At 34.8% G+C, this 17680-nt stretch overlaps 1 protein-coding gene across 2 annotated transcripts in view; it reads right to left on the minus strand.

The window, feature by feature from the left end:
• Positions 1–17680, minus strand: part of HEPH (hephaestin) — a 90039-nt gene that overhangs the window by 15826 nt on the left and 56533 nt on the right. For both annotated transcript variants that reach the window (XM_012733920.1, XM_012733919.1), the window contains 2 exons: positions 3788–3894; positions 2152–2377 (listed from right to left, as the gene is read on the minus strand). In XM_012733920.1, the coding sequence (XP_012589374.1) occupies positions 2152–2377; positions 3788–3894 (333 nt within the window). The remainder of the gene's footprint in view (positions 1–2151; positions 2378–3787; positions 3895–17680) is intronic.

The following is a 17680-nucleotide window of genomic DNA, read 5'->3' on the forward strand; positions in this document are numbered from 1 at the left end:
AGAATGAAGCTAGACTACTACCTCACATCATGCATAAAAACCAACTCAAAATGTATTAAAAATTAGACATAAGACCTGAAACCATAAAATATATATAAGAAAATATAGGCAAAACACTACATGACATAAATATCAGTAACATATTTAAAGACACATCACCTAAAACAAAGACAATTGAGGAAAAGAAAAACAGCAGGGGTTACATCAAATTAAGATGCTAATGTATTGCAAAAGACACATCAGCCAAAACAAAGAGATAGCTTACTGATTGGAAGAAAATTTACATATGTAATACTAATGATAAGAGAGTGATCACAAGTTTCTGCAGAGAGATAACAAGACTGAACAAAAACAAAGTAAACAACCCTGTCCAAAAAATGGCAGAAGAGCTAAAAGGATACTTTTCCAACGAAGAAATGAAAATGGCCAACAGGCATATAAAAAAAATATTCAAGATCACAAATCAGGGAAATACAAATCAAAACCACAATGAGATACAGAATTACACTGGAGAGAATGGCACAAATTAAAAAACTAGCAACAATGAGTGTTGGCAATGATGTGGAGAAAAAGAAATTCTACACTTCTGATGGGAGTGCTAGCTGGTCCAGCCACTATGGAAAGCTGTGTGGAGTTTCCTCAGTCTCCTAAAAATGGAGCTTCCACATGATCAACAATTCCACTCCTAGGAATCTACCCAAAGAACACAAAAATATTATTCAAAAGGACACCCGAACCCCTATGCTTATTGCAACACAATTTACAATGGGGAAGCTATAAAAACAACCCACATGTCCCAAAAAACAGATGACTGGATCAAGGAAACATGGCATATTTACACAATGGAATATTACTCAGCAATCAAAAAGGGTAAACTAGTGCCCTTCATGGCAACATGGATGGAACTGGAAGGGATTATGCTCAGTGAAATAAGCCAGAAAGAAAAATAAAAATATTGAATGGTATAACTTATAAGAGCAATATAGAGTAACCAAATAATGGAATGACTAAGCCAAGATGCTGTAAACTTTGCTGGTTCTTTGTCATATTTCCAGAGGACCATAAGTACTGCTTCACACAGGCAGTAGAAAATCAAGTTCCAGAGAAACAAAAATTATTTCAGGAAGAAAACTGAAATACAGTGTATCTAAAGAGTGGGGTAGCTGACGTCTTCATGCATAGGCCACCTTGATTCTTACAGTTGGTGGAACAGCATATGCCATATGTCAACTGGTTATGACTTCATTTTCCAGATAGCAGGATGGAGTTCAATTTATCGTGTCAGCAATCAGCTGGTTCAGTGAACCAGTAATTTGATAAAGAATCTGTGTTCTTTGGGGATCAGTACTTATTGACTTGTAATAAAGCAGACTTTAACCCCCCCAAAATCAAATTAAAACCAAAGTTATCAGGTAACTATAGATCAAAGACATTCTGTAGGGGAGGAGGAAGAAGTATCAGGGCATGAGTGGGAAGAGCACACGTGACTATGGCAATGGTACATAAGTGAATTGGTGGGGATTTCACTGGGAAGTCATATACTGTACAAAAACAAAGGATGATGTAATAGATATAATAAAAAATTAAGGATGTAAAATTGCATGAAATGTATCCAAACATCTAAAAGTTCTTCCTTGTATGTATTATAAACCTAGAATGTTATTCTCTGAGTTTCGCTCTTTCAATTATCTCATCTTTAACTTGCACTTTCAATTTAAAAACAGACTAAAAAACAAACTGCCTTTCATCTATCTATATTTAAATTTACAGAAAAAGCAGAAGTCACACCTAAACTGACAAAAAATTTATTGAGACTAAATAAATGATTTAAAGCTTAGGAGTGCTAAATAGTCAGTTCAATTGGTAAGCTGAGGGTAATAAATGTCCATTTGACTTCTATCATGTGTTAAACTATTCTGCCTTTATCATAGAAATTTTCTGATTTCTGGGTACTAATCTAACAGGTAATTCTTATCTGTTTTATGTATGTAAATGTATACTAGCAGGGAACATTTATTTTAATGTGTCTCATTGTACCTTTCTACATCTTATCCTTTCCATAATTCCTAAAAATCATTTCCTTGTGTATGATAATCCTTATACAATCAGTGGGGACTTCTTTGGAAGGGAGGTGGGGTATTTTATACAGACCATGCATTTTATTGCTTTCCAAGAATGTCTCATCTTGTAGGTTGACACGGCCTGGTTCCTGTGGTCCATGGGTTGCCACATTCTCTTCCAGATACCAAGACTGGTTCTCATCAAAAATCAAGAACAACAAGGCAAATTCCCGGTCCATGTCACTTCTTCTGCCATCAGGTTTCAGAATGCCCTTTTGACAAATGGCCAAAGGTCCAACTAGGCCACTATACAGGTCCTATGGAAGGGAGTGAGAGAGATGAAGTTGCTCCTGGGTGGCGGTTCTGTTCAGGAGAGAGGCTCACATCTAATACAATTGTGCTTAAAGCACTTCACCAGAAGATCTTACATTTACTGGCACATTGACAATATTATTTAATTCATCTCCACAACCTGTGCTTGGGACACAGGTAAGATGTACAATCTTACCTATGCTTTATCTAGAATGTACTGTTCATTGATCTTCAAAACTACCAAACACATTCACAACTCAAGAATTCTCTCATGTTTCTTTTGCCCTACTCTTTTCCATATCCCTTACATTACAGCATATTGCTATACTGCTATTTCAAAGCCCAAAGTACATATATCCTCCATTGTTATCTTTCCAGTTTCTCTATTGTTCACACCTTAATCCAAGTAGAAGTAAAAACTTTTATTCTTTTTGGTCTTTTTATATGGCATTAAGGAACTGCTAACATTATAAGATATATGTGTATGTATATGTACAAACACACATATATGTATGCATGTGTACCTACATGTACATATATTTAAAAAGATATGTACATACATAGTTAAATACATGTCATCATGTATACATGGCATTATATATAATATATAAAACATCATGATTTTATATATATATATATATATATATATATCATGATTATATTCATCTGTCTTTCCAAGCTAGATCATTGGTTTTGAAGATGGAAATCTTACATTTATAGCATCCAAAACACCAAGTAAACTGTTTAAAATATAGTAAGCAATCATTAAATGATAGCTATAAAACAGTATGCATACAGAATGCATGCATTTAAATATGTATGTACATATATTTTAAAATATGCATATATATTATACATATATTATACATATACACATATATTTATACATATGCATATACATATATGCATATATACACATATGTATGTGCATATGCATACACACACATATATAGTATAACCTATGTGTGTGTTTGTGTATTTTATTAACAGAAATATATATATATTTTTTTCCCTTGGAACCTATAAGGCAATTTGCTCTATCTTAAAAGTTTAGGTTTGCCTAACAAAACACAATAAAAATAACTCTTGGACACTGAAAGCAAAATTTGGATTACCAGAGATGAATGAGAAGGATGGGTGGAAGAGATAGAGGGGCTTAATTTGATATTGATAAATGGCACTAAAACTCTGGTGGGTGGGTGTGGTGTGACGTGTGTGTGTGTGTGTTTTGCCTGTTTGTTCATCCCTCATTGTGTCTGTAAAACAAGTTTAAAATTTAAGCAATTTTCCCCAAACTTTGGGCTCTAGTACTTTAGAGGACTGGGTTTCTAACTACATTTATTAAATGTTTGGTTTTTTTTTTTTGCCTATTTATGAGATTCATTTTCAGGTAGTATTGTGAAATATTATTTTACCTTGATAGGGTCCACTGCAGAATGATAAATCCAGGAAACACAAGCAGAATCATTTGGTCCAGGGCCAGATCTCTCTGGGATTTTCCATTGGTAAGTAAGTACTTCCCCTAGGAAGGTAATGGTATCTCAGTTGGACAATGTCAGACATTCCTGCAAACTCCCAGACTATGGTGGGTGAATCACAGTACCATTAAGACCATTTCATTTCTATATTAGTATCCATTTTAGTTTTGTGACTTTTGTACATCTCCTTCTTGGGACACCAGCAGGCTCTCTCATACATTTCCTATCCTTACAAGTCCAGTTGCAATCATTGTAAATATTTTCTCTGCTTGTAATGTCTTTCCATCTTTGACTGTTTTGGTACCCTTTTACTGCTGCCACCTCCCACCTGCTGCCACCTCCCACCTGCTCTGATTCTATTCCTCTTATTCTCTTTTACCATCAGAATCACTATTCTGATGTCAACTAAAATCTATATAATGATGGCTCTTAAGTACCTACCTAGACCTCTTTTATCATTAAGCTCTAATCCAAAATTTTCAATCAGAAAATTGATTACCCCAACAGCACATCAAAAACTGAAATTGTTAAGAACTCACTTCTTTTGTAAAAAGAGCATAATTACTCAATATGTGTTTCAAGTATCTAGTAGTTACATGAAAATTTTAGTTATCAAACTCAAAACTTCAGATGTTTTGTTTCCCCACATGCACACACTCAGCATTCTGTCAAGTGGTAAATCCTATTGAATGTAACTTTACATGATACTTTCTATCTATACTCTTCTTCCAATTTGAGCAATCCTGGTCTAGTTTAGATACTTATTTTCTCAATTTTACTGTTAGAAGACCTACTAACAAGTTTTTCTACCTCCAGTTTCCACTGATGCCACATTAATCTTTATAACAATTTTAGTGGCATATAGTTTATCTATCATGGAATTTTTTTTTAAAGTATAATGTTAAATGTTTGTAGTAAGTTCACAGAATTTTGCAACCATACAATGATCAACTTTAGAAAAGTCACTACTGACCCCTATCTGGTGGTGCAGCAGGTTAAAACATAGCACTGCATGCCAGTCAGCTGCATCAGTGCGAGTGTGACCCCACCACAAAGGTGACCCACATGACATGGCAGCACTCTCCTGACCTACCCGCTGCTCCCTCCATCAATGTACTTCATTGATCTGCCTGTTCTGATCCCCACTCTGTCTCTGGTGAATCCTCTCATCACACCCGCACATCTGGCCTGCATCCCAGTTCTGTATACATAAATAATAAATCTTAAAAAAAAAAGAAAAGTCACTACCACCAAAAATAAATAAATAAATAAAACGAAAAATCTATATACTTCATAAATATCATCCCCTAGTCCACCTACTATCCAAACCCTAGATGCCTACTAATTTACTTTGTGTCTATGTGTGTGTGTAGCAGAGTATGTAGGCCACAGGTGAAGAAGGTGAGATTCACCAGAGACAAAGTGGGGAGCAAAACAGGCAGATTGACTGAAATTCCTGCTGAGAGGAGCAGTGGGTGGGACAGGAGAGGTCTACTGCACCATATGTGCCTGGATTAAACTCAGACTGGTCAGGGATCAAACTCAGACTGTAATAGTGATAATGCTGAGACTTAATCACTAGACCACCAGGGAATATCAGCTATTAAGATACTTAATGTATTAACAATGCTCAGAATTTAAGTGTATTCTAAAATTATATACAAATTGAATTAATGTTAGCAAAATAGCAGACACAGGAAGTTTCAAAAGTATATACACATGAAATATCTCTAAAATATAATAGGAACTATAAGTAATCCACAGAGAAAACAAAAGGAAACAAAAACATTGATAAAAACCATATAGAAAAGTGTTGGAAGTTTCTTACTACATCATTGTAGTCTGACCCAACTCTCAAGAAGAAATGATATAGAGAAAAGGAACAGCAGGTGATTCTACCAGCCCTCAACAGGCAGTTTTTTTGATGCTGATCCCACCTGACTGAGTTACCTAGAGCCCATTAATCTCTACAACTTCTATAAGGAGTTATCACATCTCTACCCTCAACACAAACAGAAGTTTCAGTTGATCTGTCCAGGAAGAGTTGCCATCAGCTAACTTTCCAAGGAACCTCCACTGTACTTTCTTGCCTAAGGCTTCATTTCCCTGTCCCCTACTCAATTACCCATGGTTAATATATATTCCTCAAATGAGTCACATCTTCAAGGATTTCCACCTCCAGCACCACAGGAGGTTCTACTATCCACCCCAGAGTAGGAGTTGCAGCCACTTCTTAACACACAACCAGATAAAATAAACTGCTGCCATGCTTTCCTCCACAAGGAGCTATCATTGCTGCATTCCCCAGGAAAAGTACGTATTATTGCTCTGTTTATACCCAGAAAGAGTCATTACTGTCATATATAACACCAAGAAGGTACTGACTTAGCTCTCTAAAGAATATAGACACCCTAATTACTTAAAAATGAAGCTACTGACACTCGATATTTCCAAAAGAAGTTACCGTCTGCTTTTTCCCAGAGATAGAGCCACATACAGAGAGCTGTTATTAATTATCTTCAGAAGGAACAAGCTCTGCTTTTGTTCCCCTATTCAGAAAGATTCACTGTTGATCTACCCCATATGAAGTTAGCACTTGGCACTTCTCCCCTAACAAGAACTGTCCCTACCCCAAAATGCAAACAAGGTGCTCTGAACACCAAACACTGAGACATCACATTACACAAGTTTTGAGTCACAGTTGCTTCATGTGCTCTGTGTGCATCCACATGTACGACATAGTGCAAAGGGACATCACAGTCATGATTTTGCCTCTTGAGAGAAAATATAAACAGTAAGATGAAAGTATCTCTCATGCTTGGGGACTTCAAAAGACCTTTCCACTATTGTGGACACCTGCATATTTGTCGCTTGAGAAATATTGCAACATCACCAATGTGAAACTCAGTTGATGTAGACTACACCTTCAAAGAACTACAATTTATTGTATTAAAGATGTTCAGTAAGATACAAGAAAACACAAAAGGACAATTCAACAAAATCAGGAAAAAATGTTTGAAAAAAATAAAAAATTCAACAAAAAGAAATAATGAAAAAGGAAGAAATAAAAATTCTAGAACTGAAGAGTACAGAGAATGAAATGGAAAATACATAAAGAAACTTCAAAAGCAATATCAGAAAATCAGAATATATAATTTGTAGACCTGAATATAATTTATTTGTAATCAATATATGCACTATGAGTTACAGAAATAGAAGAGTGAAGGGAGGGAGCAGAATACTTACTTAAAGAAATAATGGCTGGGAACTTCCCAAATCATGAAAGTGAAATAGACATCCAGGTAGACAAAATTCACTAGTTCCCAAATAGAATCATCCCAAAGATTATTCCTGAACATATTATAATGAAGTTGCCAAAAATTAAGTACATGTTTTTTTTTCAGAAAAGTGGGAGAAATAAGTGATTTATAAGTGCCTTTTCACATTTAAGATAACCCTTAAAAGACTATCAATTAATTTATCAATAGAAATGGTGTAGGGCAGGAGAGAGTGGATAATATATTCAGTGTATTAAATGAAAAAAATATGCATACCAAGAATAGTGTACATGACAAAAATTAACCATTAAAAAAAAAAGGAGAAACAGTTCTTCCTATGGACTTAAAATCTAAGGTAGTTCATCACCACTAGGTATATCTTACAAGAAATGTTTAAGAAAATTCTTTAACATAAAGTAGTTCTCACTTTGTCAGCACATATACAAAATTGGATGATACAGAGAAAATTATCATGGCCCCTTTGCAAGGAGGACATGTAAATTCATGAAGTATTTCATATTTTTGAATCAACCCAAATGTCCAAAAATTGATGACTGGATTAAAAAGATGTGTGCATATACACAATGGAATATTACTCAGCAATCAAAAAAGATAAATTCATGCCTTTGCAGCAACATTGATGGAGCTGGAAGGGATCATGCTTAGTGAAATAATCCAGAAAGAAATAGAAAAATACTGGATGGTTTCACTCATAGCAGGAGCGTAAAGGATCAGTGAAAAAGAAAATAATCAACTGTAATAAAGTAAAAACAAAAAACAATGAACACTTATAAACCAGAGATATTTTACAGGGATGGGGAGAGTACATAGGACAATGATGATGGCACAAAAGTGATTTGGTTGTGGGAAGCCCACTGGGATTACAACCGAGATGAAAAAATGCACAAAATGAAGAACAATGTAAATAAATACATAAATAAGCTAACACAAAGTAACCTGCTACTGGAAAACATTGTGTTAACGAAGAAATAAAAGAAGAAATAAAAAAAAGAAGTACCTTGAGACAAATGACAAAGATGGTACAATTTCCAGAATGTATAGGACTCAACAAGTGGTATTATGAAGAAAGTATATTGCAATACAGGTCCATATCAAGAAACAAGAAATGCACCAAAGAAACAACCTAGTCTCCCATCTTGAGAAACTAGAAAAAGAACAACAACAACAAAAATGTCCAAAGTCAGCAGAAGGAAGAAATAATAAAAATTAAGAAGAAATAAATGACATAAAATATAAAAAAAAGACAATCCAAAAGATAAAAGAAACAAAAAACTGGTTCTTTGAAAAAAATACATAAAATAGACAACCTCTTACAGCTCACAAAGAAATAAAGGCCTAAAATTCAAACAAGTAGGATTATAAATAAGAGGCGAAATTATAACCAATTATATATAGACCAGATCAACCACAGGCTCAGCCGGCAACCCTTCTAAGGCTACCCCCAACAGCCAACCGGCATATGAAAAAAAAAAAAGAAAGTTCAGCATCACTTGTAATAAGAGAAGCCCAAGTCAAAACCACAATGAGATGCCACCTCCACACCGGTGAGAATGGCACATATTAAAACAACTAGCAACAACAAAAATTGGCTAGGATGTGGAGAAAAGGGAACTCTCCTGCACTCCTGTTGGGAATGCAAACTAGTAAAACCACTATGGAAAATTGGAGGTTTCTCAAATTGCTAAAAATGGAGCTTCCATATGACCCAGCAATCCCACTACTAGGTATCTACCACAAGAAGACACACACACACACACACAAATTAATTCAAAGAACCCCTATGTTTATTCCCTGGATCAAGAAAATGTGATATGTATTCACAATGGACACTTACTCAGCAATCAAAAAAGATAAATTCATGCTACTTGTGACAACATGGATGGAGCTGGAAGGGATCATGGAAAGTGAAATAAGACAGAAAGAAAAAGAAAAATACCAGATGGTTTCACTCAGCAGTATTGTAAGGGATCAGGAAAAAAAAAAGGCAATTGTAATAAAGTAAAAACAAAAATCAACAACTATAAAACAGAGACATGTATATTTATTTCTATATATAAATATATATGAAAAAGTATCAATGGAATCTTTCAAATATATAGAAGAAATATTGTTGAAATTCATATGTAACCACAAAAATCCCCCAAATTATGAAAGCTCTCTGGCCTAAATGGGAGAAAAATTTAGGCATTACACTACTATACTTCAAACAATACTATAAAGCTATTATAAGTAAAATAGCATAGCATTGGAAACAAAAAACAGGCACACAGACCAATGGAATCACACTGAAAGCCCAGAAATAAAACCACAAATAAATAGTCATCAAATATGAGCAAAGAATATATATTTGAACAAGGAAACTTTCTTCAATAAATGCTGTTGTGATAACTGGAATGCAACATGCAAAAGAATGAAATGACTACTATCTCACACCATATATGAAAATCAACTCAAAGTGGACAAATTACTTGAATGTAAGCCCTGACACCATAATATATATATAATAAAACAGCAGCAAAACACTCCATGACATAAACTTCAGAAAGTTCTTTGAAGATTCTTCTCCAGATGTAAGGAAAACAAAGGAAATGAATGGCTAACCTACACCAAACTCAAAAGTATCTGTACAGCAAAAGAGTTAATAATCAAAATGAAAAGACAACCTATTAAATGGAAGAAAAAATTTTGACACCATGTGACAGATAAGAGATTGATATAAAAAATCTTTAAAACAGCTTACACAGCTCAACAAAAAAGAAACACTCCAATAAGAAATGTAAATGTTCAACAGGCATGTGCAAAGTTCAACAGCACTATCAGGGAAATTGCATATCTAAAACGAAGTGATATACTACTTCATTCCACTGAGAATGGCCCACATTAAAAACAAACTGCATACAACAAATGCTGTCAAGGATTTGGATATAAAGGTACCCTTTTAAACCACTGGTGGGAATACAAACTTGTCCAGCCACTATGAAAAGATGTGTGTAGTTTCCTCAGCACACTAAAAATGGAGTTACTGTATGACCCAGTTATTTCATTCCTAGGAATCTACCCAAACAACATAAAACACTAAGACTAAAGGAAAACTGCACCCACATATTTATTGTGACACTATTTCCAACACAACAGCTATGATATAGAAACAACTCAAATGCCTCAAAATAGGAGTGTATAAAAAACATGACCTATTTACTCAATGTAAAATTACTCAGCAATCAAAAAAGACACACTCATGCTCTTCAATATGGATGGAGAAAGAAGGGATTATGCTAACTGAAATAAATCAGAGAGAAAAAAGATAAACAATGCATGGATTCACTTATATGTGGAATATAGAAAAATCAAATGTCAAGAAAAAGTCGACCATAGATCTGTGACATTCAGCAAGACAGGGAATGAGAGGGTGGTCAAAATAGGGGAGGGATAAACACAAGGGAATATGGTGATGGTTCACAGGTAATATGGTGGTGGGAGAACTATGGGTACTGCAACAATGTAAGGAAAATAGTTAGCGATTAAAATGTAAAACAGCATAACTTGAATAATAAAAATAAATTAATGAAAATATAAAAAATTTGGCACTCCCTGGTGATGCAATTGGTTAGGATGCAGCACTGCAAGCAAGCCCATAGCCGATTTAGTGTGAGTTAAATCCCTGCCCTGGAGGTGACCCACATGGCTCTGCAGACCTCTCCTGACCTGCCCGCTGCTCCCTCAGCAGTGTACCTTGTCAGTCAGCCTGTTCTGCTCCCCACTCTGTATCTAGTGAATCATCTCGCTGCCATTGCACCTCTGGCCTGTACCCCACTTCTGTACGCATAACTAATAAATCTTAAAAATATATATATGAAAAGTCAAACAACAAATTTTAAAAATAAAAATAAAGCTTACCATTTTGGTTTTCCTGCCCTATAGCCATTAATTCACATGTTTTGTGTGTTGGTGAGGGTCAAGCTAAACATTGGATGAAACATGACAATGGAAACATCTTGAGAAGGATTTAGATAAACAGATCCCTAGTTTTTGGCAAGAGGGTAAGATGGATGATAGAATTCATCAAGACATTTTCATGATCTTTCCTAAACCTACATATTGGAATAAAATTCATGCTTGTACACAAAAGCCTTGTGATCCTGTTAATGGATTTTATAACTATATTCAAACTGTTGTCGAAGAAAATTTAGTTTTATCTCTGATGCTAGATTAGCAAGAGTGGTTTTGAATTTTATGTCTGTTAAGGGAAGAAACCATTTTCTCTTTTAGAGCACTTTCCTCTTTTAGTTAGACAAAATCAGGTGTAATAAAATAACATATCTATTTCACAATTTACAAAATATGCTGCTCACATTTTTGACAAGCCACCACCTAAAGGAAAGGCTGCAAAATTATTTCATCTTCAGTCTCATTTAAGAAAAGGATACTACATGGAAATTAAACCTAGTTTTTGCTATCATTGTAAGAAACCATGGCACTAGAAAAGAGATTGTCACAAACTTCAGAATGTTATATACGTGCTCTCTTCCAACCAGAATTTTCAAAGTCCTCTTCTTTCCCAATTAGGAGGCTTTGGGAAACTACTGGATTTTCCATAATCCTCTTCAAACAGTTCACAAGTACAACCCTTCAGGTTAGGACTAAATATCACAGGAGTGACACAGGAGTCACCCATTGCTGAACCCCATGCGTATAAAGAGTTCAATACTGGGGATTTTCTAAATATATATAAAGAAAAATATATGCTTTCTAAACTATTTGTAAAGGCCCTTGAGAAACACCCAACTTTTCTCTTTATTTTCCAAATTCTTATGCATTTATTAAGATTTCTTAGAAAAACATTATCTTGAATCTCTTTCTACTAAAAAGGAAATCATTTAGAGGTTGACAGTAATACCAACATAGTAAATCAAGCTAATTAAATGAAATTTAACATGATTATTTTCTAAGTCTCAGCTAATATTAAAGCTGATTCTGGAGATGCTGATCTATATTCTCTATTGAATCAGATAACATTGTCCTAATGAAAAGCTGCTCCTACTAATACTGGTGATGTTCATACCTATACTTGATGAAAGCTTCTTTCATCAAGATTCAAATAGATCCTTTCAAAACTCTTCCCAGAATTAGTCAATATCTGGTAAATAAGAAATCTTCAGGAATGTAAATCAGAGTTTAGTAAACTAACCATACTTGGGATATTTGAACGTCAATTCTACGATGGAGATCAGACATGAGATTTTTGGTGGTAAAATAGTATATGAAGAAGTTCAATTACAATGCTGCACACATGAAACCTTTCTAATGCTATAAGCTAATATCACTTCAATAACATTTATTTTAAAATATATTTAATATAACCAATTTGCTGATAATCATAATTTAGCCTGATCTACTTAAATGTGCTCAGAACACTAAAGTTAACCTACAGTTGGACAAAATCATCTAGGTCAAAGCTTATTTTATAGGAAAGGATTGGATATACCATTAAATTTATTGAAAACTGTACTGAAAGTAAACAACAGGAGATTATATGGGTTCTGACTATTAATATACACAGGTGGAAGCACATTGTCCCTCAAGAATATTTGAAGAATTGATCTAAAATTAATTGCTCTTTAATGAATGGAGGCATTATGGTAGAGGGATAATCAAGTTGTCCCTCTTCTGATGAAGCTTAAGAATAGCTGGTAGAAAAATAGTTACCCTTTTGATCACATGGTGAATTAGGATCTGTTATCTACTGCTGCTGTCTGACATTACAGAGTATATTGTATCATGTATCACTAGCCCAGGAAAAAATAAAAATTCTAAATTCAAAGTATGGTTTTCATTAAATGCATATCATTTTCTCACCTTTGTGGAGTAAAAAATAATTCACAGTTCTAACACTATAAGTGGGGGAACCATCTGCATTAAGAACTGGTGTATATTTGCTCACGTGCCCAATGTGGGATCCTGTATTCTGATTCTAGCAGTTTTTGTTAACTCTTTTTTTTAAAGATTTAATTATTTTAATCATACAGAACTGAGGTAGGTACAGGCCAGAGATGCAGAGGGTGAGAGAATTCACCAGAGACAGAGTGGGGAGCAGAACAGGCAGATCAAGAAGTACACTGCTGAGGGGAGCAGTGGGTGGGTCAGGAGAGGTCTGCCAGGCCATGTGGTCACCTCCGGGGCAGGAGGGGATCGAACTCATGTGGAAGTGGCTTGAGCTTCTTAGTGCACTGCTTTAACCCACTGCGCTACCAGGGAGGGTCTGTTAACTTTTTTTTTGCAGATTTTTGTAACAATGTATATTTTTTATAATATAACAATGTATATTTTTTAATATTCTAATGGTGACAGTTCAAATAGCAATTTGATCAGATAAGTATCTGATACTTTAAGGTTATTAATTTCACTTTTCATAATTTTGTCTTATGTTGTTTCTGTTTGATAGAGAAGTCTCACAGAAAGGTGACTTTATAAACATCCAATTACAACTCTTGTTTTATTTTTTTACTCTGTGAAGTCCTAACAGATACTGTTTTATAAATTATGAATCTATATTATTACATGTATGTATGTTCATAGTAGTTATATTACCTTGCACTATTCTTCATTAGTTTTTATTAAAATGTACTTTGTATGTCTGTTTTAACCTGTCTGTGGTTAATCAAAGGATTGATACAGGTGTTTGTTACTGTTGTGCTTAACTACGATTTCACCCAGGATAAAGAGGTAGTAGGCTTGTCCAAAAATAGTGCAAAGTGGGTGAATAACACAAAGACATGTGCAACAAAAATTATGACTGAGACATACAATGAACCATAACCCTTGGAAGAAAATCTGGGGAAACAGCTTATCTGAACAACTGGAACAATAAAATACACTTGGGTGTTTGGGGGAAATTATTAGTCCCAGGGAAAGATACATGTGCAAAATGACCTAGAGGAATTCTAATGTTATCAGGTTATATACTTCAGGGTCATCTTAGTCTCAGAGAAATACTTGATAAATGTTGAAAGAGGATTGTAGCCTCTCTTTCTTCCTTTTACACTCAAGGAAATTCAGGCTAAAAGTTAAAACACTAGTCAAGTAAAAACTAAGTGATAGGTACTTAAATTATCGCATATAAAATAAGAATAAGTCTCTTTTTTTGCAGTCTCTGCAAAAATGTTTGTGAAAAATCACCAAACAAATAGACTACTAAAGCCATCAACAATCAATAAAATACATGCAGTAAACCCTGGGTAAAGAATAATAGGATTTATACAATTAGTACAGTCAAGTTTTGACTAAAATTCATAAGGGATACAAAGAAACATTTAAAGGAATGAATTAATTAATAGAAACCCTCCCCAAGGAAACCCAAACAATGTAATTACTAAGCCAATACTTTCAATGTACTAAAAAGCTGATGTAAAATAAACAAAACTTAAAATTATTTTTTAAAATACTATGTTTAGATAAAATTAGAATGCCAATAAAATTATATAAAGTAAAACCACTCAACATATACTCTGAATTTGCAAAGCACAATAATTGATATCAATTCAATAGAAGTGTTCAATGATAGATTTGAGCAGACAGAAGACAAAATCAGCACACATAATGCTTAGACAACTGAATGCATCCAATTTGAGTAGTAAAAAGATAAAATAATAGAAGCAAACAGAACATAAAGGACCTGTGGGAAAATATCAAGCGGACTAATATACACATTATGGGAGGCCCTGAAGAAAAGTTTAGAGAAAAGGGGGAATAGAGAATACCTGAAGAAATAACAGCAAACAAACTTACTGACTATGATGAACAACGTGAATCTACATATCCAAGAATCAAAAATAACTCCAATAAGGATAAACAAAGTCATCTATATCAAGACACATAATAAAACTTGCAAAACAAAGGGAAAATCTTGGAAGTTGAATAGAGAAAGAGACTTATATAGAAAAGTCCTCAAGATTAATTGGTATTTTCTTTCTTATTCAAGACAATGGAGGGCAGAAACAACTGGATTTACATATTTAAATTGTTTAAAAATCAAAGCAATTTGTCCATAAAGAATTAAATATCTTACAAAAAAGTTCCCTCAAGGGTGCTCCCTGGTGGTGCAGTGGGTTAAAGCACAGCACTAAGAAAATAAAGCCACTTCAGCAAGAGTTCAATCCCTGCCCCCAGAGGTGACCACATGGCATGGCAGATATCTCCTGACCTGACCGCTGCTCCCTTCAGCAGTGTGCTTCATTGATCTGTCTGTTCTGCTCCCCACTCTGCCTCTCACCATGCCTGCACCCCAGTTCTGTATGTATAAATAAATAAATCTTAAAAAAAAGTCCCTCAAAATGAGGGAGAACTTAAGATATTATCAGTTAAACAAAAGATGGGGGCATACATTACTAATAGCCCTATGCAAGAAATGCCAAAGGGAGACCTTTAGTTAAAATGAAACGTCACTAGACAATAAGTCAAAGCCAATTGAATTAATACATATGCATATGTAGTAACCTTAAATAAAAGCTTGTATTAATCTGTATTATTGTATATTTGTGACTCCATTTTTTATTTCTTATTTGATTTGAATAAGTATTCATAAAATTACATCTTTATATCTTGTGTATTTAATACTGATGCATCATAATTTGTGAATACAATGAAGGAGGTGTGCTATATATGAGAAATTTTGTATTTTATTTAATTAAATTGGTAGCAACTCAATGTTGAGTGCTATAAATAAATAATGTTAAATATTATAATTCCCAGTGTTAATGACAAAGAAAATATATACACCAAAGGAAAAAGAGAAGTGATTCACTACAAAAATTGAACTAAATACATCAAGAAACAGAGAAAATGTGGGACAAATAAAGCTTTAAGTCATACAGAAAAAAATAGCAAATTGTCAAGTCCTGTACCAGTTACTACTTAAAAGGGGTTTTAAATTTTCCAACAAACAGTGCCCTCCCTGGTGGCACATTGGGCTGGAGCACAGTACTGTGAAGCTATCCATAGACACTGCAGCAAGAATTTGGTCCCTGGCCAGAGTAGTGGCACACACAGTATGGCAGATCTCTCCTGTCTCACCTGATGCTACCCTCAGCAGTGTATTTCAGTCAATCTACCCGTTATGCTCCCCACTCTGTCTCTGGTGAAGCCTCTCACCACCCCTGATCCTCTGGCCTGTACCACAGGCAGATCGACGAAGCACACTGCTGAAGGGAGCAGCGGGCGAGTCAGGAGAGGTCTGCTGTGCCGGGGCAGGCGGGAATCGAACTCATGCGGAAGTGGCTTTAGCTTCTCAGTGCTGTGCTTTAACCCGCTGCCTCACCAGGGAGGGCCATAACTCTTTTTTATTGAAATTATATATATATATATATAATATTATATAATAGTTTTTTTAAAAAAATCTATTTTTATGTATACAGAAGTGGGCACAGGCAGGAGGTGCAGGAGGGTAAGAGGATTCACCAGAGACAGAGAGGAGTGCAGAACAACAGATTGATGAAGTGCATTGTTGCAGTGAGCAAAGATGAGACAAGAGAGTTCTGCTGCCCCATGCTGGCCACCTCCCTGGCTGGGATTGAACTCTTGGCTGAAGCAGCTGCTGCAGCTAGCTTTTGCATGCAGTGCTGTGCTTCAAACCCACCCCCACCCCGTGCCACCAGGGAGGGCCCAATAAGTAAATCTTTTAAAAAAAATTTCAACAATTGGCATTATTATTTTTTTGAAAAACTCGACCTATCTATATGTTGTCTACAAGAAAATCAGTTAAGATGTAAATGGATAAAAATGAAAGAACGGAAAAATATATATCATGTAAATAGTATTGAAAAGTAGCTGGAATGGCTATAGTAATATCAGGGAATGGGGGTCGTGAGAAACTTAAGTAGAATGCTGTTACAAGAAACCAAGAATGACATTATATACAGATAAAATGGTCAATTTGTAATAATATATAACAATTAGAAACACTTATGCACCAAAAGAATGACCTCCAAATTATATAAACTAAAAACCAACAGAATTTCAGAGTATAATATTTGGAGACTTCCACACATCACTTTCAATAATGAATAGAATACACAGACAATCGATCAGTAAGCAAATATAGGACTTGGACATCACTGGAAACCACATAGGTATAATAGACATAACTAGAACACTCTGCCAAATAACAGCATAATACACATTATTCTAAGTGCACATGGAACATTGTTCAAAACAGACCATATTAATCCACAAAGTAGATGTCAAATTCATTTACCAAAAAAAAAAAAAAAAATCAAGTAATATCTGAACACAATATAATTTAGTTAGAATTCAAACAGGCAATCTTGAAAATACAACTTTGTAACTTAAAAAAAAAAACACTGAGATCGATTGAGGGAAGATGGCGGCAGAGTAAAGACGCTGAGATCACCGCGTCCAAGCCTGCATAGGAATTGAGGACTGAAAACGGACTATAGACTCACTTACTACAAGTTTTAACCCAAACGAAAACACTCTGGACTCACTAGAAGGTAGATAATTGCGAGGGAATCGGCGA

The sequence above is a fragment of the Condylura cristata genome, unplaced genomic scaffold (assembly GCF_000260355.1).
Source record: "Condylura cristata isolate star-nosed mole 26May11 unplaced genomic scaffold, ConCri1.0 scaffold00043, whole genome shotgun sequence".
NCBI classification, from domain to species: domain Eukaryota; kingdom Metazoa; phylum Chordata; class Mammalia; order Eulipotyphla; family Talpidae; genus Condylura; species Condylura cristata.